Raw genomic sequence first — 23756 nt, 5'->3', positions numbered from 1 at the left:
CTGCAAAAACCTCTTCCTCCTAGCTGAGCTCTCACATCTACCTGGTCTCCTTGCTCCTCAAACACATCTTCCCCAATATGTTACATCACCAAGGACAAAAAGGTTTCTATACAAAACCACGCTTGCATGACACAAACCAGGATGAGAAAAGAGTAGGAGAGAGTCACAACAAGAAAAGGATAATGTGATGGAACTGGTGGGAGTGCAAAGCAGGAGATGGAACAGAGCCAGTACAAACACCTGGGACGCTGCAATAATGGCTGGGAATTAAAAAGTGCATCCAGGGAAACAATTGGCCAGAGGCAGGACAGGAGGGAAGATGTTGTAGAAGAAAATCTAAGAAGTGTAAGATGCAAGGGAGCATGGAAAAAGAGTGCTAATGTCTGTGAATTGAGCAGAGCATGGAAGAAAGGAAGAGAGCAGTATCTCTATCTTTGGTTTTCTTCCTGCTTGAGAAGACAGACATGGAAAGGTCTGTTTGAAGATATGAAGGGACCCAGCCAAAAGCCACATGTCTTGTTTCCAGTTTCATTCAACAACATCTGCATAATAGACGAGGAAAAACTTTACCGGCCTACCCATCTTGCCCCTCTTCCCAGGAACTCCAGGGATCCCCTGCAAGGAAAAAACACAGAGAGGAGGAAAAAAAAAAAAAAAGGTTCTGGTTGAGAAATCAAACAGCCAACCAACAATACAAAACAAAATGAGAAGAGAAAGGAGAATGCAAAACAGGCTAATGACTGCAGCATTGTTTGGGAATCAAAATTGACTACTTGCAGTCGGCTGCGAGAGCAGAAGACAATTAACCTTCACCCATTATCTATGGCCTCCCGAGGACACACGCAGGCAGCACCCCCAGGCTGGGGCTGTGCTTAGCAGGAGCAGTCATTAAGCTACTGGTCTGGAACCAAATGAAGGCCACCGCCGAGGCACTTGCTGCAGAACTTCTGTTTATGTTTCTTATTTAGTTATACAAGCATTAAATCAGCATCGCCAGAGTGCAGGGCAGGCCCCTCCCAGGCAGGCACACACATGCACACTCCCACATGGTCCCAGGGCCTCTCTGGTTTCTGCAGCTTGCATTTGAGGGAGAAAAGCCTGGAATCAAACAGTGTTCATCTTCCAGTGACCTTTCTTAGGAGCTCTTGTAGCAGGAAGAGGGGGGTCCTTGGATGGGAAGAGATCAGGCAGTTGGGAGGATGGGGAGATGGAGAGCGGAAAAGCAAGGGGTGTCCTGTAAAGCTCTGAACACTCGGGTTGGGGGAAGGCACAATGAAAAGGATGGGAGGAAGGGAGGACACAGCCACAGCTACCCACTCACAGCCCCATTCTTGACTGCCTAACTCAATGCAACTGGAAATAAAGCCATTTGCAGAAAGCTACTGTCTCTTCTGAGAGCCAGGCTCTTTGCAAACATCTCCAGTCAGATGCTGAGACAGAGTGGCTGGGAGGTCATTCCTGTGGGAGCAGGGAATCTCCATGTATATTCTCTTCATCCTGCCCCACCTCACCAAGATGAACTGGCAAGGGGGAGAGGGAAGGCAGGTTTTTAAGTGAAGGAGAATATAGAAAAACTCCTCTGTAGTCAACAGTGAGGTCTGATAGCCCTGCCTGAAGCCTGGGTTCTCCTCAACTGAATATCAGCATTATACAGGGACACAGGTCTTCATTCAAGGGTAGGAAGAGGCTAAGGAAGGGATAGTTAAGCATTAGGCATGCTTGCCTCCTTCCTCAGGAACTAGACATAGAGAAGGTTACATCAGGCTCTGAAGAACTGTATTCAACCAACACACCAAGGTTTTCTTCACAAAATACTCACTCGTTCTCCATCAGCCCCCGGTAGTCCAAATAATCCTGGGAGACCAATATACCCCTAAAGAAAAGAGGAAACAAGTAGTCAAATATGTTTCTCCATTAGCATCCAGTCAGTCTGTGTTTCCTGAAGAGCAGAGCAACCTCCAGTGTTGGTCAGTGGCAGCCATGATGAAATAAACCTTGAGGCAAGTGTATATGCCCATGGACTGCATGGTGCTGGCTTCCACGATGTAGTCCAAGGGCACATACCCTCACACCAGGGATCAGGAGGACTCCAGGCAGGAAGAGGACAGCCAAAAGAAACCTCACCTGGGCTGGCTCTACGCGTACCTGAGGGAAATGGAGCTTTGTTTGAGGTTAGCAAGAGCAATAGCAAAAGTAATCCACAGACCTACACCTCCTTTCATCTCTTTCTTTGCCTTTGACACTCATTTCCAACTGTTCTGTTGCACCAAGCCCTTTCTGTTTGTCTTCTGTCAGTTGGTGGTCACACACTGTAGCCCCTTCTGAGGCAAACCCCCTCTTTTGCCACCACCCTGCAGTCAGTCCTGGCTCTGCCCAAAGCCTGTCCCTGCACCACCAAGACCTTGTGCAAACCTTCGTCATCCCAAGCACTGAAGGCCCTGCCTGGGCTGGGAGAGGCAGAACCTGACATTCCAGGCTTGGGGGATTGATGTGAAGCTAAACTTGTACATCCACACAGATCCAAACTATAGGGAAACCACCTTTGCACCAACACATTTCACATAAAACCTGCTGCTTCCACACTCATCAGAAACATTGTGTTTTCAGGTTTCTCTATGGCCTTGGGGTCCTGCTGAGACAAGACATGCTGCATAAAACACTGTATTTCCCTTCCCTTGCCACAATGGCAGCCTTGTGTTTAATCCCTTTGCTCAGCAGCCTGGACAAAGTTACCTTGTGTGCTGGGCCTCTGCAAAGGCCCAACTGGTGCCAAACATGCCGAATCCAGAGGAAGTGAATTTCAGCTGGGAGCCTCCTCCGTGGCACCTCACTGTTACAAGTGCTAACATTGCTTTTCTCTCATCTTTCTTTCTCCCTCATCGCTAAATCTCTATCTGCCAAGCCCACCAAACTTTTTCACCAGTCCATCACTCCCTGTGTTTCCTTTAGAGACAACACCTAGCTGGGAAGTAATGCTACATTAAAATGATCCTGTCTGCCTTTGCCTCCTGAATCCTAGAAGAAACCACATAACTCCCGAACTTTTCCTGGAGAAGGAAAAAGTAGAGGTGGAGAATGAAGAAGAGTCCAGAAATGCACAAAATGCACATATCTTACCTTAGCACCCAATTCTGATTGACTGTGGTTGAACTGAGAAAGGACTTCCTTGGGTATTTATAAATATTTCAGTCCTCAGCACTCAGGGGTGCAACATGGAAAATAACTTCCAAATCTTACATTCTGCACATCTACTGCCCAATAACTACACAAGGCCCTGGTTAGAGCAGTGAAAGAGATGCCCTAGGGAAAACTTCAGCCCTTGCAGAAGTGGGGTGAGCAAGTTGTGCTCTCAGATTTTCCTCTCTCCTGCAGGAACTGAACATGCCATCTCCCTTCCCAGCTCAGGAATACTGCTAGCTACAGGGTCAGCATTTGTTTATTCCTTGCAGTTTTCCTAATGATGAAAGCCAGCTGCTTGAATTTACTGCATATAGAGAAAGTATCACATGCTAGAGAAATGGGGGGAGGTGGGGGGGGTGGTGTTTATTGGCTTAGAATCTCATTGTGAATTTATAATTGCAGGAAAAGAACAAAATGTGATTAACAAGAGCCTTAAGAAGTAACAAAAAAAGAATCCTTTGCAGTGAGAATAAAACCCCAGCAATTATTTTTGGTGAGTAAAACCAGACAGGATGGAGATATTGTTTTTATTTGCACATGGCTTCAAGATGCTGGCTTGCTGTTGTGCATAATGATATAAATCACTCCCAAACCAGGCCTGTACCCAAATAAGCCCATATTCAGCGTGGTCAAAGACCACTGAACCACACTGATTGAAACTAAAGAGGCCTTTGGGACATGGGGCTTGCAGGCTTTGATAGGAATTTGTAAGCCATTCTTTCCTCTCCTGCAATGTGAGCTCTGAAGGGGCTGACTTTATCATCAGCACTATTGGGGAACCTTGATCATGGTACATTCCATGTTTAATTTTAAAAACTTAACAGTGCTTCAATAAACAAGCAGTGCACGTTTCAAATCCCCCAAACTCAACAAATTAAAGCAACTAGCTTCTGCATTGCAAAATCAAGCATAATATTTCTTGCGAAGCCTTTGATAAAAACAAGCAGAGAAAAGCCAGACGAAAGGTTGCTTACCCGAGTGCCTTTTGGGCCAGATTCCCCTATGGGGCCAGGTAAACCCTAGAACAGAAGGGAAAAAACAAAGACAAATGTGGACAAGCTTTAACTTAAAATAATGAGCAGTGCCAACCCCCCAAGCACCATCCCTGCATGGTTCTGCTTTAAGTGCTTCTTAAAGCTCTTAAAGCTTTAAGTGCTGCGTGGTTCTGCTTTAAGGTTTTGCTTTAAGAGTCCAAGGAGTATCAACAAAGGAGAAAAAAAAGACAAAATGATACAAATAACAGATCTCCCATTGTTGGGGAGCTGGGACTCAGCAGAACCTGAGACTGCTGCACGTAGTGAGCCTTCCCTGGGGCTGAAGCAGAGATTTCTGATGATAAAGACCACAAGGGCTGATGCAGTGGGGTGTCCAGAGGTTGTGTTACACTTTGGATGCGAGGCACAATGATGCTCTGTGCCCAACAGCTCTCCATTCATCTTCCTGCCTAAGCAAACACATGAGTAGCAAATGTATTCCAATACCTGCTTAGGGAGCACTGATGGAATGAGAAAGTCTGATTTCTACAGCCTAGAAAGTCACTTAGCTTTGCAGGTACTCTGGTATCTCTAACCCTTTGCAGCATCAGCTATGGAAAGAATTGAAAATTCATTCCCCATTCTAATTCTATGCCTAATGTTGCTCACTTAAAGTACTGCAAAGAAGTGTAAAAATGCAAAATAAATTTTCATGTTTATTATCTTCTAGCAAGGTACCAGATCAATTTTTTTTTGTTCTAGTTCCAAGTGTTGATGGGATTTTCTGGGGGGGGGGAAGGCTAAATCCATATTTTCTTCAGCTGGCAGCACTGCAGGCTCAGCCTGGGATGTGAAAGTCCAGTTGTGCGCTTTCCTGGCTCTTGCATCATTGCCAAAGATTTCAGGCATCAGGGTGAAGTTACAATCCTGCCTGTGATGCACAAACCAAACCCAAGCCAAGCCCTCTCTCCCACTGCTGCAGAGCCAGCACAGCTGACAGGAGTAACGAGTAGTAAAATCTCAGTAAAGTAAACAGCTCTGATGCAGGATACACACAGCATTCAGATAGGCCGAAAAAAAGCTGCCTTAAAAAAATAGAAAAGTCACTTTCCTGGCCCAAACCACATTTTAAGAAGGCAGTTTTGTTCTTTGAATGTCAAGGCACAGATTTCATCCTGCTTATCTGATGGGCTGAATTGCTTAACAGCATTTATTAACCTTGTATGTCCAAAATCTCCTGGACCTCTTCTTATTAGTCATCTAACACACATTCACACCTAGGAGACTCTTTGGCATGCTCAGCTCTAAGAGCCTTTCAGAGTATGAATGGAGCATTTAGTCAGGTGCATAAAGCTCCCATCCAGTTCTGCCATCTGTGCTCTCCAGTGTGCAAGCAGGGTATCAGTTTAATTTTCAATTTAAAATGGGTCATGCATTATTGACAGTCTGAGGCAGAGAGATGCAGACTTGTTCTACAGGTCTAGTTCACATTTAATCCAACAACCTACACATCTGCATAAAAAATTCACATCCAAACTCATGATAAGTCTGAAAGACTCAGGACAGAGCATTTGGGATCTTTGGCATATGCCTGGTCTCTTGGCTTAGAGATAAACATGGCAGAATCCAACATTAATGTGTCCATTTTAGAAAATCCTGACAAACTCACTTCACCACAAACTGTTATAGGGCTAGATGTTCTGTCCTCCAACAGATTCCATTTTTTAGGGTCTTACAAATTCTCCTCTTTCCTTTCCACTATTAAGCATCTTACATTAGTAGGACAACAAAGTGTCTAGTCTTGACCCATTACCCAATGCACACTCCTCCATTCCTAAAGTTGTCTTTGTGTAATTTTTTTCAGCATGAGAACAAAGACTTGATTGTCTTTCATCATCTTATTTGCAGCTGCAAATATGATTTTTATACCTATATTTACAGTTCATGCATAACGTTATGTGTGTGTATACATATGATCATGCCAGTACATTTTACTAGTGAGAGTTCATCTAAATCTCCTCCTCCAATAATAAATACACCTTTTTCCATCCCAGGTTTCTAACTTGTCCAACATTAGATGCAAAATATGCCTAAAAGAGAAGGGTTAGCAGCTTGCAGGTATCTCTCTGCTCTGCTGTTCTGTTTTTTCCCTGTTATACTGAAGAAAAATCTGTCAGAATTTACTATAGAAATTCAGGTGTTATCTATCATAGGCACAAAATACTTTTTAACAATATTTCGGAGTTTAAAGACTGTATTATTGGTACACATCTTGAGGAGGAAAGAAGGAAAATATTCAGACATCAAATATTCAAATATACCAACATTTTCTAGAGGACTGCACTGTCCTTAGTGGGGCATGTCTTTAGCTACCTGCACACCCAAATCCCTACTGTGTGCACAGCATGATGAGATTTACTGCACCTGCCTGCCAGGATAACCTTTGGCACCTGGACTTCCAGCTGGTCCTTGTTCACCCTTTGGAGAGAAAAAAGAAAAGGCACAAAAGGTCAGGTGCATGTCCCACTTGGGAAGTGTCTTTAGCTGCATCACTGTGGAATGGATTAACCTGATGCACATTTATCAAGAGGAAAAAAATATTAAGGGTAGATCATGAAGTTAATTAACAAGGGGGGAAAACACACAGAAGCCAAGTCAACAGGACCCATACACTAAGCAAGTGCTGCTGTTTCTCCTTCTCCCTTCATTTGCAGGGAAAGCAGCAGATAGTCTGGAACAAGGACGCTAAGAGAAGGTGTAAGGCTGCATCTATATCTGGCATATGGAACCGTTTTGCTGGTGGGAAAGCACTGCCAAAATTCTTCAGAACTAAATGGATTCATGTATAATATCCTTTAACATCATTGCTAACAGGGCCTGCTATTCATTGCCTTTTTTTTTTTACTGCATTGCAAACATCAAACTTAACCAAATAAAGAGGGGGAAGAAAAGGGGAGGGGGGAAATGGGCTTTGGGAAGGGAATGACATATACTCAACACAGTGTGGTTAGTAAAGTCCAGGTGAAATTAATGTAAAAAGACAAATAAAGGGGAAGGATGGTGAGCTGGTTTTTCTTCCCCCAAGTAAACTTAGCATGGCTGAGCAGTGAAAATTAGAAATTAAATTTAGCAACTCCAAGGCAGTCTCCTCCCACCATCCCATTGATGCTGGGTCCGTGTGTGTGCTCAGATCCCAGTGTGTGCTGAGCAGCCCTGGAAGGAGCTGGCTGTCCACACCGAGCAGGCTGTACCAGAGCCAAACCAGCATCACAGCCAGCAAATCCATCCCTCCTTAAAGGTCCCCTGTTGGGAAGTGGGAAAACTCACCTGGTCTCCAGGGTGACCTAGTGGTCCAGGGTAGCCTTTATATCCCTGTCAAAATAGGATGGAGGAGATGAATACTAAGAAACAAAAATACAGTAAAAAAATACAGTACTGGGTTTGGTTTTAATTTCTCTTTGCAGGTGGGATTATTGTTCTGAGGTGAAGCAGGATTTTAGACAGCATTAAACAATCATGCAAACTTTTATCAAGCTGCGTTGTGCTTGCACCACCCAAACCTGCTGATGTGCCCTGCTGTGGTCTGGGGTGGTACATACTCCGGAAGGAATTGCTCCATGAACACATTTAGAGTGGTCTCCATGCTCAGATCTGTCTATTTGTAATCTACACCTTAAGCAAGGCTGCCCTTAATCCTCAGGAAACCACAGGCCCGTAGAATGAAATGTTGGCTTTGGGCACACTGGGGGCTACAGCAACATGAGTCACTTGTGTTTCAGAGCTCTTACTTTTGCTTTAGAATTTGAAATGCCACATGAAACACCAAAACAACCATTTACTGTCATAGGAAACTTTGATTTTTCTACCTTGAGCTTGTTCAACTTCCACCTTTTCTAATCTAATTATTACAAGATCCAGAGGTCTTCATTATGAAGCTACTAAAAATTGTGAGCAAGCTGCCTCTCAACCTGTTCTCTCTGCTAAACTAATTAGAATGAGTTTCTTAATCCACCTTGCTTACTGGCAAGTGTTTCAGGCTTCAAATCATTCCCAAAGGTCTTTCATAAACCTGCTTCAGTTTGTCAGTATTTCATTTTTTTGGGGGGATGCAGACACCGGAGCAGGACAAGGGCAGCCTGTTTGACTGCAGACTGAGCCCTGTGTGTCTTTCAAGGAGTTTGCTTTCTCCTGGATTTACCTAGAGCTCCCTTCAAATAGAGTAAATTTTGTATGTGATTAACGCTTCAGGTTTTTTCCCTCTTCTTTATTATCTTGCTTCAGCTGTTTAAAACAAATTCACTTCCATCAAGAGAAGCAGAGCAGGAGATTAAACTCAGTTACAGAGATGACTGTTTAGCTGGGCTACCAGCAAGATTAAAAAAAAAAAAAAGCAGAAAATTTAACTTGAAACAAATGGGAGAGAAAAAAATAAACATGGAACAATCCTTGCACAAATACTAGAGAAATAACAAATTGCTTTCAATGGTGGATTACAACTGATTGTACCTCAGTCCCTGCTACTCACCCTGTCCTGGGCTCCAGCGCACCTCATCTGTCTCTGAACTCCACAGGGAGTGTCCCTGCTCTGGAAGCCATCACCAGGCCCAGGGGTGACCGAGCACTTGGCCTTTGGCTCCACTCACCACATGAACCCAGGACTGTTTCTGCTCCCAGGTCCACATCTCTGCTTAACAGCTTTTTTATTCTTCCCACAGGCTATTCCAGACCTGCAGCCTGAGCTTTTGCTGGCAGGGTGTGCAACGCTCTCAGCCATCCTGGCCACTACCCACTCCCCTTTGCATTCCTCCTGCCTTGTTATTTCAGACAGTCTGGCCTGGAAAGATGTTGATTCCCTTCTCACCAGTTCTCTCCTGCTTGGCCTTGCTCTGGACAGAGCTGCACCTCCTGGCAAGGCTGACATGAAAGAGACTTGTTTGAACCACCTTAAGGGTCCTTTCTCCAAATGTTGTGAGAGCATTTCAGTCAGACATTCCTCACTGGAAGTGCCTCAGCAGCTCTTGGAGGAGGACCAGCACACAGGATTCCCTGCCCCTCTCCAGGAATCTGCCCCATGAAATCTTCTCCTGCTCATCCTCTCCCTGGCTCCTCCACAGAGGCTTAGCAGAAAGGAGAGAGCATGGTCCACCCTGGTTGGGTGTCTGGCCTGAAGGTGAGAGCTGCCAATAGAAACATCCCTCGGTTCAGCATCTCCAGTCATTCCCTGGAATTTAGATTTCCATGGGGTCTTCTCCTGGGACCTCTGCCCACTTCTTCCAGACTGGAGCAGGAGCTCCATTTGTCTCTAGATAGCTGGAACACCAAGCTTAGAAATATTTTACTTTTCCACTGATAAGAAAGATGTGCCTGGCTTGGCTGCTCTGAACCATTCTGCTCCAGCTGGGTTTCTGGAGGATGGGTGTTTTGAGCCTGCCGTGTCCACCCAAAGTAGGTGGTGGCATGATGGTCCCTTGAGATGCTCAAAGCATGTCCTGAACTAAATCCTGCACCAAGCACCACATTGCTAGTTCTGTAAGTGAATGGCACTTAGGTTGTGTAGACACTCTGCTACCGTTGTGTTCTATTAAATATTCTCCTCGCTACGTATCCTGGGCTCTGGAGTTTCAAATGTATTTCTTCACAATTTACCACAGTTATTTCTGCCCCAGGTTAATTATAATGAGGGAAAACCAGAAAAGCTCATATATGTTAGAGCTGGTTGCAGTGTGAAAGTATTACCTGCTAAAATCCTCTTCAAATAGCAGTAAAATGACAGGGCAGAGGGTATGAAAACAACTGCATTTGCTCTTTTATCTGAACACTTCCTGATGATTACAGGGCAGTCAATACAAAGGGCTGTGATTTAGAAAGGAAATTGTGCTCCAGTGAAGAATTTACTCATCTATGATGATATATAATCCACTCTCTCCTAGCTAAAGGGATCATCCTGCACTTTGGTAGGAAATGTGAAAAATAAAGGGGCCAGGGAATGACACCTGCATACAGGATGTTTTGAAGCCCTGACCACTTCCTAGCTCTGTCTTTGCTCTCTGACTCTAATGAAGCTTTGCCTCTCTCACTGCTGCTGTTTTCTCCTCTGGAGAAATGATGCTGCTCTGCTGAGATCTATCTCCAAGGCAGCTGTGGTCTGCCAAAGCCAAAGTCCACAGGTTCATAGGCACCAGATGGACAGGCAGAGGGAACGTCCAAGACACCCTTCCTGAGAACTCCTGGTCTGCAGAAGCACCATTTACTCTGTGTGGAGAAGATGAGAAATACACCTGCTGCTTCTAAGGCAGTTTCACGTACTCATAGATGTGTGGAGCTAAAACAACTTTGGGGGTGCTCTGAGATCAGCCTGTCCAATCCAAGTTTGTCAGCATTCCCAAGGCAGGCACTGAGGAATGAGCCACACTATCCAAAACCATATGCTGCTGGTTGTGGCTCCAGCTCATGCTGCTGAGCCAGTGGTTTCATTTAGTGGGAAAAGTATTTTATTTCTCCTGGTGAAATATTTTGCCCATTTGAAGGTTTCTACATGGTGTTCTCAGATCAAAGCCCTGAGAGCCCTTTTTGCAGCCCTTCCATGGAGTGAGCTGAGGGGTGCCCATTTCCAAGGTGTTGCTGTTTTCCGGTAGCCAAAATATGTTGCCCACCTTCAGCCAAGTACCAGTGTATTTTCACTGGGAGAATGCCAGCAGGGAATCCAGATTAAAAAAAAAGATTTTTCCAAACATTCCTCCAACAGCTGCAAATTTTTTCTTAATGTAAGATGCTAATAAAAGCCAGGTTACACCAAACCCACTGCCAGACTAGTGCTACTGGGAGGTGTTTTTAAGCTGCACCAAGGAAAAATTTCAACATCCAACTTGCTCATTACTTGAAGAAACAGAAGCATACCCCTGCCTTTACCCAGTCCTGTGGGAGTTAAGATCAGATGTGAAGGCCATGTGCTGGACTTGGGAATGTTTGTTCAATCTCCTATTCCTTCTCTGCTTTTTCCACTATGAGTCCTTGCACTCCTGACATTGCATTTTGCTGATCGTAACCACAAGGTTTTGTTTTATGAGCTGTTATACCAGGAAAATTGTATTCTTTGCACCCTATTAGTTAGAACTTGTTTGTGACAGCAAAAGATCCGTAATCGATCACTCAGCTGCTCCTACTCCACACAGCACCCCAAGCGTGACCAGCCTTGGAGTAGAAAAATAAACTCAGCCTCTCCTCTTGGCAATTCGGTTCTAGTATAAAGCATACAACAAATAATCATGGAGAGGGAGGGTTCCTTTCAGCCTCCTCCACACTCCACTCTCTCCTTGGAGTATTAAAACACCCGAGGAGGTGTTTGTGTGCAGCTAACTGACCTGAGGAACAGTGTACGGTCAATGGCCCATTGACTGATAAAGTGATTGAAACAAGATGCTAATTTTAACTGTTCAGTTTAGCTGTGGCAATATTGGCTTGCTGGGGAGTCATGGCCACTGAGTCCCACTCAAACAGCTTCCTGCAACAGGTCCAGCTTCCAAAAAAAGAAACCTACCTACCAACACAGCCTGGAACTGGAAACTCAGCTGCAATGCCCTTGATCTATGAGAGATCTGAGCTCCAGATATGGATTGCTGAGGCATTGCTGTGCAGGCTTGAAGGCATGGATACAGACACACACCCTGCTGCCTCAGGAAAACAGGGATGGATCTTGTGTTCTATCCTTACATACCCTTTTCTAGGCATAAATGTGTTGTTTGTGATGTTAATGGTGTTGAAGCATCAATATGGAAGCAAATAAAGTAAAACCTGACCAGTGCTGACAGTCTCCAAGCAAAATAAAGAGGGAAGGCACACAGATACTTTTTTGAAATGTGCTTTACCAAGATAGACAGCCATGGTTTCCTTGGAATGCTGGTACTGTTCTGAATCCAACCTTTGAGTATTGCTGTTGGTTGGAGATCCCTTTAGTTAATGCACTGGCTGCACCAGGTCTAAATTGAGCTTGCTGAGGAACACCCAGTGTCAGGGTGCAGAGGGATGTGGAATACAAAGAAAGAACAGAATTCTGTATCCAGAATTTCATTTCATACTCTTACACAGTCTTTAGGCAGTTGCTTCAGCCTATCTCCCTAGGTTATACACCTGCAAAATAGGCATAAGGCTCTTTGGGTGGGTACTGGGACTTTTAATTAAATCTTTTAGGCAGAGTTAAAGAAGAAAATTTAAAAATAAAATTATCGATCTAATTCACTAGAAAAGTACACTCTTACCTTTCTACCAGGTGGTCCAGGGAACCCAGTTAAACCAGGTAAGCCCACATCTCCCTGTAGGAAGCAAGCAAGTTCTATTAGTTTTCAGCAACATTTTCCCAATGCCTCCTGCAGTTACTGCAATTATTTTGCTGACACCAGCCCCCAGCTATTGATATTTCTGGTTCTAATCACAACTCTTCAAAACCTGACTGGATAAGAAGTGTAGATTTAAACAACATCTCTATTAACTGGCTCATATAAATAATAACCCGAGTTAATTAATGGCAGCTGCTGCTGGAGTCCAGCTTTTCGCAAGCAGAATGAATGCGCTTTTTCCCCCCTCAATGATCTCATTCAGTCACATGCTTCATTCGCCTTTCAGTAGGCATTGAAATCGCCAAGGCAAGGAAATTTTAGCTTTTAAGTGTAATAAGAACAACAGGTACCTCCTGCCAAATCCTGTGATTTACTCTCACACTCTGCTACTGCACTGGCTCAGCCCATGGCTCCTGTTCGGATGGTGCTGGTGGTGTAATTATTTAACCTGCCCAGATGACACGGATTGAACCTTTGCAGGCTGCTAGTGGGAGGGTTTGTTCAGTGGCCTGTACTTCTGAAAAGGGATTGCATCACATCCCGCTGGCAAACCCAAACCATCACAGAACGGATGAGCGCATTGCTGTGAGACCTCTCCAACACCCAACTCGGCTGTGTGAGCCCACTTTGGCCTCCTCTGATCAGAGTCAAAAAACCCTGGAGTGCCTTCTTACTGAAATTTTAAAAATTTCCTGTATCTAGCTTGAAAATTAGGCATCACTCCAAACTCCTGCCGGAAACTCCTTATTCCTATTACTGCTAACAAATAAAACCTTGCTAACACAAGCTAAAGGCAATCTGGATCTCTCCCTTTTTACCAAGCACTGTCTTCAAGAAAACAGTTCCAGACCCTGCAGGTGGATGATTTCCATGTGATGCCACTCCAATATAGTGTACCAGAAATTTCAAAAGGCATCTCACGCTGTTAAGTTAAAAGCATCATTTCAGACTTAGCCTTCTTAATGTTTTCTAGCATTGCCTTCCATCTTGCCGTTGTGTGGCCTCATTATGCTTTATGGAGGCAGCTGGTGTCAAATGAAGGGCCCAAGATCCTTATGGCTAGTGCTTTCTATGAGCTGTGCATTTATAGCAAGACTTATGGTGAAAGGAAGAGAACCAGGCTTCTGCCCTGGACAAGAGTTACCAAGGATTGTGCAGGCATCACTGAAAGAACTAACTGAGGTAGATGATGTGGAGCCCTGATTGCCCTACTGTTAATTTCTAGAATTCTGTGAGGGCTTGTTGCCTCAGTAAAAATCACTCAGCTGTGAAACAGCAAAAATGGGAGTTGTAAGTTATTGAAAAGAATTAGCAGAAGTCTGATCCTTAACAACTGCTAAACCCAGAAAGCAACTTTCCTTCCTAGCTAGGTGCTTTGTGCTGGTTTGAGCAGCCCTTGGTGGAAACCCCTCAGTGAGGTCCATGCCTTAGAAGCCTCTACCAAGAAACCTCTACCCTGATGGGGCTGCAGCAGGAGGCAAACCCCCGTTCCTCAGCTCCTCGGCAAGAACATCCTTTCCTTGGCCTTCAAGGTTTTTATTCCTTAGACTGGGATTGCCTTTTGCTGCAGCTGCATGCCCAGACTGTGGCTGTACCTTCAACGTGCTACTTGAAACACTTGGCTGAAGTAGCCACATGCCTGTGGCAACAGGGACTTCAGTTGGGCTGCAGATTGTGGATAAATTGGATGAACACTCAGACAACAACACTGTGGCAGGTGGCACCTCAGTGCACTATGATCAGTGAAGGCTACCTCTCTTTAATCCTGAATCCATGGTCTAAGCCTTATTTCCCAGTCCTATGTCTACTTGAGCAGCTGTGATGCTTGTGGCTGCAGTGCAGACTCCCTGTGTGTGTGCACAGGTCTAAAAGCCCACCATGGCCTCAGGGTGACATCTCACCTTCTGCCCATTGCGAGCTTTTCCAGGCGACAGGCCAGGATCACCTTTCTGACCCTGAAATGAAAAACTTACATTAGTGACATAATCCAAGGGCTCAGCCCACAGATGTGGTTCTGCTTCCACCAAGCCTCCAAACTAGAAAACCATTTTTTTTTATTGCAGTCTTCCTCGACATCCCAAATGTATTAAAGTGGCTGGGAATAGCTGTTTTGCTGGGGGTGGATTTGCTAAGTGATTGCTGCTGCTAAAGAGTTGAGTTTTAAACAGTAGTTGACAGTATTAAATTGGCTAAAGAAAAGATAACTGGAAGAAAGCAATGTCAGGACTTTTGATACTTATTAGACCAGACAGCTGCGATTCCTTCCTTGTCTACAACTACCATCACAAAAATAATTACCAAACCTAATACTGGGGCTAAACCATCCTTCTTGACAACTCACTAGATGCTGTTGCTTTTTTAACTGTGAGGAACAGATGAAACTGCAGAGAAAGTTGTACTAATTAGACACCCCCAACAGCCCGAGCAGAGGCTCCGAGGCTGGCAGAAAGCGGCACGCTCGACCTTAAGTGGCAGTGTTCCTTATTTTCCTCCTTAACAACCATGACGAGGGAAATTACAGTTTGAGGCTGCGATCTTCCAACAAACAGGCTGGAATCTCAGCAGCTTTTGATCATCTAATTCCAGCAGATTCCATTGGAAATCCCACTTCCAATTCTCAGAAAGTGGAAAGGTAATGTGAGCACCTAACAGGGGAAGAGATGCAAGTAGAAAAATCTAGAAGACACTGAAGTGTCCCAGGTTCTTCGGGTAGGGGAGAGCTAAAGCTCAGCACACATAACATCTCTTCTGGCCCAGCCAGGATGGGTATCCCCGGATCAGTCACTATTTAACACGCCATGAATCATAAGCAAGCCACAACCTCTGTGTGCCACATCAGCACAGGACAGCTGGGAGGGTTAATTAATGGCTGTCAAGTGAAGTGATTACAGGGAAGGGGAGACCCAGAAAGGAGCAATACTGGTTATTAACTGGCATTTCTCATGAGCAGCACAGAGCTCTGGCTACAGCCAGCTGAGCTGCTTTTCCACACAGCCTCACTGTAAGTACATTCTACGTGTACTTCCCACCTTGCACAGAGTGTAAATCTCCCCTTCTCCTCCTCCTCCAGCATCCACCACAAGCTGCAACACTCAGGAATGAGACTGCTTGGCTCTGGACTGTAGGGAGCACTGCAGATTCAAGGCAGATGCATCTGCACAAATTCTGAATGAAGGCTGCTGGGTTTGCAAACAGTAAATGAAGTCATGCAGATAATCTTGCTTTGCATGCAGCTGTTATCAGGGCAATTCTCCCACTCCTTGAGGTTCAGAGCAGTCAGTGGGTGCTGCCACTGCTGGGAACAGATTAGAGAAGCCCTTGGGATCGCTGGGCATTCATTTCTACTCTGCAAAATTAATTCACTGCAGCAGGTAGACACCCACCACCTTCCCTAAATCTTCCCATGTGTTCCATGCAATGGCTTTGAGACATGGAAAAGAACACAAGCCTCTTGTGTTTTCCCCTGGGAAGCTCCAGATCACATTAGCAAAGTCTCTGCTTTGCCCTGGTTCTGTGCTCAGCACTGCTGAGACCATCACACAGGTGAAGAATTCAGCCACGAGCAGGGTCACATGTCCCTGAGGTTAATCAGCAATGGGACCAGAGGGAACGGATGCCTGGATGTGAGGGCTGAAATTGTGGATTAATTGCTTGAGTCTTCTTATACAGAAATGACAACAGGGGAATTAACCTAAGTCTTGTCCATCACCAAGCCATAGAACCTTTGCAACAAGCTTCTCTCTTTCCCATCCTAATTTACTGAGAACACTTCTTCCTCTCGTAAAGGAAGAAATTGTTTTCTTCTGGTTTTTTTTTCCTACCTGGGAGAAGTTTAGAGCTGTGCAATTTAAACATCCCAGTTTTGCAATCCCACTAATACTATTTTGAACATCAGTGAGCCAAACTGATGAGCTACCCTGGAGAAAAAACATTAACTAAACTGAAAATTCAATATTTTTCAAGCACATCCTGAGAGATACATCCAGTCATTAGCAAAAACACCCCTCCTGTCCTCCAGCAGCTTTCAGGTGACAGACCCAGTCATGACCCCAGCCCAGCCTGTGCCTACAGCTATTTCAAAGGTTATCTGCAATAATCATTCTCTGCTAACCAGATGCAACAGCAGTTTTACAACTGCCAAGGACAACAAGCAGAATGCAGAAAGTGGCAAGAATCCTCCTTTAAGCAGTTTCATATCATGAATTGCTGAGCTAAGCACCACAGGCTAAATTCCCAGGTGGCACAAGCAGGTGTAATGCCACTGGAGTCAGTGAAACGATGCCCAAGCAGATCAGCAGGATTTTGGCTCAACATCTACAAACAGCTCTGTGCAAAAGATCAGCTTCCTAAGTCCAAGGAATTACAAGTGCTCAGCTCCAGTGGTGAGAATAAAGTGGGCTCTGCACAGGGTTGACTGTGAAATGCAGAAACACAGCTAAAGCACTACAACCAGGCAGGAGACCCATAAATACATCCAGAGCCTGCAGTGCCACACCACAGCCCTTTAAGGGCTCTGGTCATTCAGTTGATAAAAATTATGCTCCTGGGTCCCTTCTTAAGTGACAATGACTTGGGAGTTAGTCACCGTTTCCAAGCTGTATCTATCTGGGAAACTTCAATTTCCTTTCTTAGATTGCTTGTTTCTTCCGTGCGATTAACTGCTATCTAAGCAAGACCAAGCCCAGCAGCCACTTGTCAGCTCTCAGCAAGAGAAGTTCCACTTGGAGCTGCTCTGCCCTGTTGCCTAGGCTGAGCTCTCACAAGTCCATGATTTCTGCCACGTGCTGGGTCTATTAAGAAGATTCCCATCTCTGAAAGTGTCCAAGGCCAGGTTGGATGGAGCTCTGAGTGACCTGTTCTAGTGGAGGATGTCCCTGCCCATGGCAGGGCATTGGAATGAGATGAGCTTTAAAGTTCCAACCCAAAGCATTCTTTGATGATTTTATGATGAAGGCATCAGGTCCCAGGTGAAGGCCTACAGGCAGTTAAAACATAAGAATTAAAACACCACTTTTTGGGGCAAAGTCTGTCTTCTGGGACTGGTGCGACACCAGAGAATTGAAGGGAAGGAGGGTAGCCAAAACTCTGGCATCCGACACACACCTTCCAAAGGGCATTTCTGAGGCAGAGATGATGGAATCAGGGCTTACCAGGCTCTCCGTGCTAGAGGTGAACCTTCGCCGTGTCCTGGGCTGAGCTCCAGCTCTCACATCCCATTGCAAACCTAATATTTCTTTTGACCATGAACAGACCAATCCTGCAAATGGTGGCTAGACAGAATTAAAATATATCACAGAGCCGGATATATCATGGATGACACCGGATTTCTGCTGCGGACTTACAGCTCTCCATCCACTGAGAATTCCTGCTGCCAGACTGTGCATTGAGATGGAGGAAAAATGCTTACAGTAAGACTTAATTTCTATTAGGTGACCAACTGAATATAAATTTACAGCCAAATGATGATTTCTGATAAGTCATTAGGCTAAAAGTGTTTTTTAAAAAACCCCCTGTAGCATAGAAACATAGTTTGCTCTACAGCTTGGACCAGGCTGGATTTGCTAGGCTGGAAGTTAGATAAAAGAAGTTTAATTTGACTTATAAAACTCAACAAGTGTGATCTGGAAGTCATTGATGGAGAATAAATGCAGAACACTAGGACGTAGAACTTTTACAGGCTCACTTTTCAGGCCGTACGTGGAATTTAAACCAGCTGCTGTTCACCAGCATGTCTCCAGTGCCTAATTTTTAATCATGCAGAGGCAGCATGCCAAGTTTCCAGAATCTTTTTCCCAGAGCATCAATAGTGCTCGTAACATCTCTGCCTACTGATGAGATCATGAAAAGACAGAACTATTGCTCGCACCTTCCTCTGGTTGGCTGAGACATCCTACAGCGTCCCTGGTACTGAAAATCTCTGTTAAGTATTGCCTCTCCAAACTCCATTGTTCTTTAGTCCAACACAGATGTTATAAAATATAAACCTATTCCTTTGTAAACAATCACACCAAAGCAATCCAAACCAATTTTCCAGGAACTCCACAGTCTTTAGGTAACACAAGTCTTATACATGGAATGAGCTGGGAATTAAAACACCTTTTGGAAGGGTTTTGCTGCACACTGGATTAGGACCCCTCCAGAGCCATATTTGTGCTCAATCCCAGGCAAAGGGAGAGGGTCCAGCTGCCGGGGGTGATTCCCACCTCGCTGTGATCCAGCTGCCAGCTGGAGGGAATGTGTGTACAGGAGAAAAGGACAGAACACAGGGCCCCTGGCACTGCAGGAGGTCTGTGAGCCCTCATGGGAGAGGTAAGGGTATCTAGAAGGAAGCCATGAGATTAGTTTTGGAGGACTGATGGAGTTCAGAGCTCCCAGAAACTCTGGAGAGGGAAAGCAAGAAGAAGGAGTTTCAGGAGGAAGAAAGCAGAGGAAGACACTGGGTGCTGCCAGTCACCCCTGCCACTGTCCAGACTCAAAGGTGGAGGAACAGGCTGCAAAATTCAGAGGAGAGAAATAAGAAAGCAAAGAAAATCCGAGCTGGTGAAGCTCTGGAGTGGGAGGATTCCACTGCCCTTGTCTAACGCAGCAGTTTGTGCCCTGGCACAGGCATAGCTTAAGCAGTATCCTAATTAGGCAGTCTTTGAAATTCAGGAGAACCAAGGATGGAGGCACAGAGCAGGGTCTCTCTGGGCACAGGAAAAGGCCTTGGCTGTGATGCTGGAGAGCCCCTGTGAGAGCAGACTGGAGGGAGAAATGGCTTCAGCGACTGTCTTTTTGTACACAGCAGGATTAAAAAAAAGCTGTCCTTCCCCCAGGATGTCCTGTGGGGTGGGAAGCTGAAAGCTCCTCGCACCACTTCATACTTACTTTCAGTCCTGGGGGACCAGGTGAGCCAGGGTTTCCATGGGGACCCGGAGGACCCTAAAACACACAACAAACACAAAACAGAGTCAAAAGGAGACAGTGGGAATCTACATTAATCCTGGAGCAGCCGAAAGCCGCTGGCTGTGCTGTGCCAGACTTAACCCACAGCCCCAGATCCAGTGCCCTGGCAGGGGGATGGTGGCACTGGACCCTCCCTGGCACCCACAGAGGGGGAAACTCAGTTGTGGGTTCCCACTGGCCTCTACAGAAGGGGATGTGTGTCTGTCACCACAAGACATGTCATGACACTGAGATAATTTGGGTAAACCAAACATTCCACAGGTCAGGGGAGTCCAAGCTCTGGGAGGAGCCCCAGCAGAAGGGGATGGAAGCAGGCGGAGGGGAGCAGAAGTGTGCGGGGGTGTTAACAGTATTTTTTTTTTTTTGGTGAGAATTGAAGAGAGCAGAAGTAATCACTACAGGAAAACTGTTCAGCTCTTTGGGGTGAACTCATTTTCCCTACAAGCCAACCAGATTTTTGCCTTTAGAGGTTGGAAAGAAAATGGATAATCAGACAAGAAAACAGTGGGAATAGCAGTAAGTCCATGTAAACCCTTTAAATCCGTATTTTACATAGCTAAATCTATATTTTTCCTTAGTTCTCACAAGCCAGTGACACTGCCAGAGTATCCACCTCAGATCACATATACCAGTATCTCCTTTTACATCGTATTTTAAAAGTACCCTGCATATTTTCCGAAGACTATTTAAGGAGTTATCTGGAATAAGCAGCTAAGAATAGTTTATGCCTGGATTGTACACAGCACAGAAGATCTGCTAACCTTTCAGGCAGAAGTAATAACAATTCTAAGTCCTCTTGAACACGTTCCTGGGAGATGAAACAACCTGAAGGTTCAACTCCAAGAATTCTGCCAAGAACGTGTGAGAGCTCTACAGCACCATGAGGAGCCCTTTATGTACCCTCAAGTTCGGGGAGTACCAGCAAAGGGATAAAAACCACTCGGGCACTTTCTCAGCAAGCTGTAGAATTTCTAATGAGCATTTTAGGGCCAAAATCTTCAGGGTCTGATTTCCAAGGAAAATCACTGCAGTTAAACATGCCACTGCTAGCCAAGTTCAGTGCCCTTGCTCTCTTCTGAGAGTATCAGTGCACTGATCTCTATTCAGTTTTATTTTTACTGCATTTTAATAGAAAATAACGCCTTTTAAAATTGCATCTTGTGGTACAGACAGTTCCTGAATGCTCAGTGCTATTTCACAATATGCTTCTCTGCTGAAAGAGGGGGTTTAATTAAAAGATTGAGACTGAACTTTTCAAATGGCAATTTTTACCCAAGTTAACACCCCATTCTTAAATTCCTCCCAGATTTTCAGCCTGAACCCAAATACATTTATTGCCCCATTCTTAATTTGCTTCCACATTTTCACCTGAAATTCTCCTGTTTAGCCTGGCTGTGAATTTCCAGTGAAACTGAAACAGCTTTAATTAAATTAAGGTGCTTGAGTATCAACTTCTCATTTGAAAACCAATACAGTTGCTGTAGCTAGAGTACCTGGACACTGAGGAGTCTTAAATAAATTAATCTTCCCAGCAAACTGTGGAATCACTTGCCCACCTTATTGGGTGGGACACTGAAACAGAGACTGAATGTGCTGCTTAAGGTAATTCAACAAGACTGTAGTGTCAAAAATGCTTCAGTCCAAGTCTTTCAAGTCTCAAATATGTAGGAAAATTATTAATAAGTGACAAAAATCAGAACAGCAAAGTCTCTATAAAAGATGAGTCCCTAAAAAGCTTTTACATGGAAGCAATAATCAGGGTAGCTCTGAACAGGGTTAATAAATCCAGCCTACTGCTGGATTTGAGGAGGGAATTCAGCTGTAACTCAACTTTGGAGTGAGGCAGCTTGGCCCAAAGCCCACATCAGTGCAGTCATTTGAAGTTTGTGCTCCACCGTAGCCCAGGGCAGGCTTACTACAGTGTCAGGCTGGAGGGAGCAGCTTGGTGTGGTGTGACTCCCAGATGAAAGTGATGCTTTCCAAGAGGAAACCTGGAACGTGGGAAGCTCAGCTGCCAATCCAGAACTCCTGGATAAGAGGCTAATCACACCCCCAGCAAAATCTGGTGCAGGTTCTTCCAGAGTAAACCAAAGCACAGCAACAAAATCCCAAAACATCTTAACCAGAAGGAGGGGAGAAGGGATGAAGAATCCAGTCACAGTTTCTAGTGATTAAAAGTGTGATTATGAAAACAGAGGCTCCTGAGATAAAATAGAGCCTTCACCACCGAGTTCAATGAGTCTGACAGAGTATATCCAGTATAATCCAGGCAAAGGAAGGTCAGAGACTCATCCTGTCCCTAAAGACCAATGTGGTCTTATCCTAGTGGAAGTGGCCACATCCTGGTGATGAAGTGACAGTGGGAAGTCCAGTCTGGCATGAAGGAAACTGCTGTGACCAGTTCTGGGGCTTGTGTTAGGCATCTGAAACTGCTCTGGGAATTGTGGAGAGAAAAGGGTGTTGTCTGCCAGCAGTACTAAAAATTGTAAAAAATAATTGATCTTGATGTGTTCCAACATGGTGAGTCCCAAATCTGTGATGCTACCCACATTCTTGGCAGAGGGGGAAGATGCTGAGTGGTACAGTTAGATGAGCTGAGAAACAAAAGGCTCAGGACAGTAGCTGCCTCAGGAGCTGTCAGCAACAGTTAATTGCTATATTTTATTAATTCAATCCTGAATTAATTCGATTTATCACTCCCACCTAGAAATTTGGATTCTCCTAAATATATTTATCATCAATACATCAGTTTTGCTCCTCTTATCTACACACAGGGTAGGACAATGCTGAGACCACTGAATGAAAAAATCCCACTGCATGTGTCACTATATGCTTGGGTGCTCATTTTCCCACCCACTTTGGCTTCCTATGTCTGCTGAAACAATCCAATCTAGCAGCAGGCAAACTTGCATCTGAAACCTTCCAAGCCTTGTACCAGAAACTCAGTGGAAAATTTTACCATGGGACAGCAGCAGCCTGAGGCTACTCCATGGCACAGAGACCAGAACAATCCCTGAATGTGCTCTCCAAGCAAGGGGGGGTTGCCCGTCTCCCTGGAATGTCTTCTACGTGAATGATGCTACTTGAGAAGGACACTGAGCCACTCAGTTCAGCTTGGGGATGCCTGGAGATGGGACCCTGCTCACAGAAGTGCTTTTATGGCTAATGGTTCACAGCCCACAAAAATTAACAGAAGTGTAACTGTGCATAGCTCCCCCCAACCCTCCAGCATTCACAAGGAGGGGAAAAAAAAAATCCTCCCAACTCCTGCTAAATGCTAGAGAGCTTCAGTCAGAGGAATGACTGCTCATTTGAAACTCATTATGTCTTGGGGTTTCACTGTGGAAAGCAACTTTTTTTGCTTCTGACCTACAGATCCCACAGTGACCCCTGGCTTACTGAAAAAGAGATAAATATTAGAAGTGAAGCCAAGCAAACTGTTTCTTTAAACACTTTTCAGAAATTGGAAAGTCTTCCTAATGGAATGAGGATACTGGGGAATCTCCACGACTGACTGAGTTGCTTGTTTCAGGGAGGAAGCCCTGCATTTCAAAGGAAAGGGAGATTTTTTCCAACCACAGACCAAATGTAACAGGGACGTGTTACACTGGGACCTCACAGTCTTTCAAGCTGCTGTGGTTCACAGGAGGATGGCAAGTGCATCCTGAAGCATCAGGGAGTGCATATGTATTCCCTTCACCCATCCATTTTGACTTCTCCCATGTTGTCGCAGAGTTTAAACAAACCAAGAGCAATTACAGCATGTCAGGCTTTTTATTGCTGATTCTGCCTCTGGCCTGTTGTGTGGACAGGGATAAAACACTTCTTGTACCTGCGTTTCCTCACTTGTTGGAGAAGGAGTGACTTCCAGTGGGACCTGGCTTCCTGAGTTAAGTGTTTTGGAAAAGTTTGGCTGTTGCTCTTTCCTTGCTATCCTGGGGGCTCAGCAAACAACCAAAGCCAGGTTGGACAGGGCTTGGAGCAACCTGGTCTAGTGGAAGGTTCCCTGCCCATGGTGTTAGGTTGGAACAAGATGATCTTTAAGGTCCCTTTCAACCCAAACCATTCCATGAACTGGACTCCTGTCTGGCATGTATCTGAGACTGGCTGTTTCCTTCACGTAGAGGTAAAACTGGGATTTCCACAGCCTCATCTGGAAGGCAGAGTTTAAGTGTCAACTCCTCACAGCACTTTTCTGCAGTCCTGATCAAACTGTGGGCACTTTGCTGGTCAAACTACACCAGTGAGGGCTGGAATGAGTCACCATTTGTGGTGAAGGCAGACGTGCTGTCCAAACCCCTCATGCAGACAGCACTGGGTGAAG

At 45.1% G+C, this 23756-nt stretch overlaps 1 protein-coding gene and 1 long non-coding RNA gene across 9 annotated transcripts in view; one reads left to right on the top strand and one right to left on the bottom strand.

The window, feature by feature from the left end:
* LOC121676137 (collagen alpha-1(XXVII) chain B-like) overlaps positions 1-23756 on the bottom strand; it is a 146925-nt gene that overhangs the window by 91478 nt on the left and 31691 nt on the right. For 6 of the 8 annotated variants that reach the window (XM_042052225.1, XM_042052226.1, XM_042052222.1 and 3 more), the window contains 8 exons: positions 19355-19408; positions 14389-14442; positions 12410-12463; positions 7482-7526; positions 6579-6632; positions 4155-4199; positions 1820-1873; positions 571-615 (listed from right to left, as the gene is read on the bottom strand). In XM_042052225.1, coding sequence (XP_041908159.1) covers positions 571-615; positions 1820-1873; positions 4155-4199; positions 6579-6632; positions 7482-7526; positions 12410-12463; positions 14389-14442; positions 19355-19408 — 405 coding nt within the window. The remainder of the gene's footprint in view (positions 1-570; positions 616-1819; positions 1874-4154; positions 4200-6578; positions 6633-7481; positions 7527-12409; positions 12464-14388; positions 14443-19354; positions 19409-23756) is intronic. The other 2 variants (XM_042052227.1, XM_042052228.1) reach the window with 2 other exon arrangements.
* On the top strand, positions 2768-9758 carry LOC121676138. The gene is made up of 2 exons (XR_006020373.1): positions 2768-3673; positions 8870-9758. It is a non-coding gene; the product is annotated as an uncharacterized LOC121676138 (long non-coding RNA).

The sequence above is a fragment of the Corvus kubaryi genome, unplaced genomic scaffold (genome assembly GCF_017639235.1).
Source record: "Corvus kubaryi isolate FWS band 111438036 unplaced genomic scaffold, C.kubaryi_AGA036_p1.0 78, whole genome shotgun sequence".
In the NCBI taxonomy this organism is placed as follows: Eukaryota; Metazoa; Chordata; class Aves; order Passeriformes; family Corvidae; genus Corvus; species Corvus kubaryi.
Note: the sequence above shows the minus strand (reverse complement) of the source record. Positions and strands in the feature narration are given on the sequence as shown.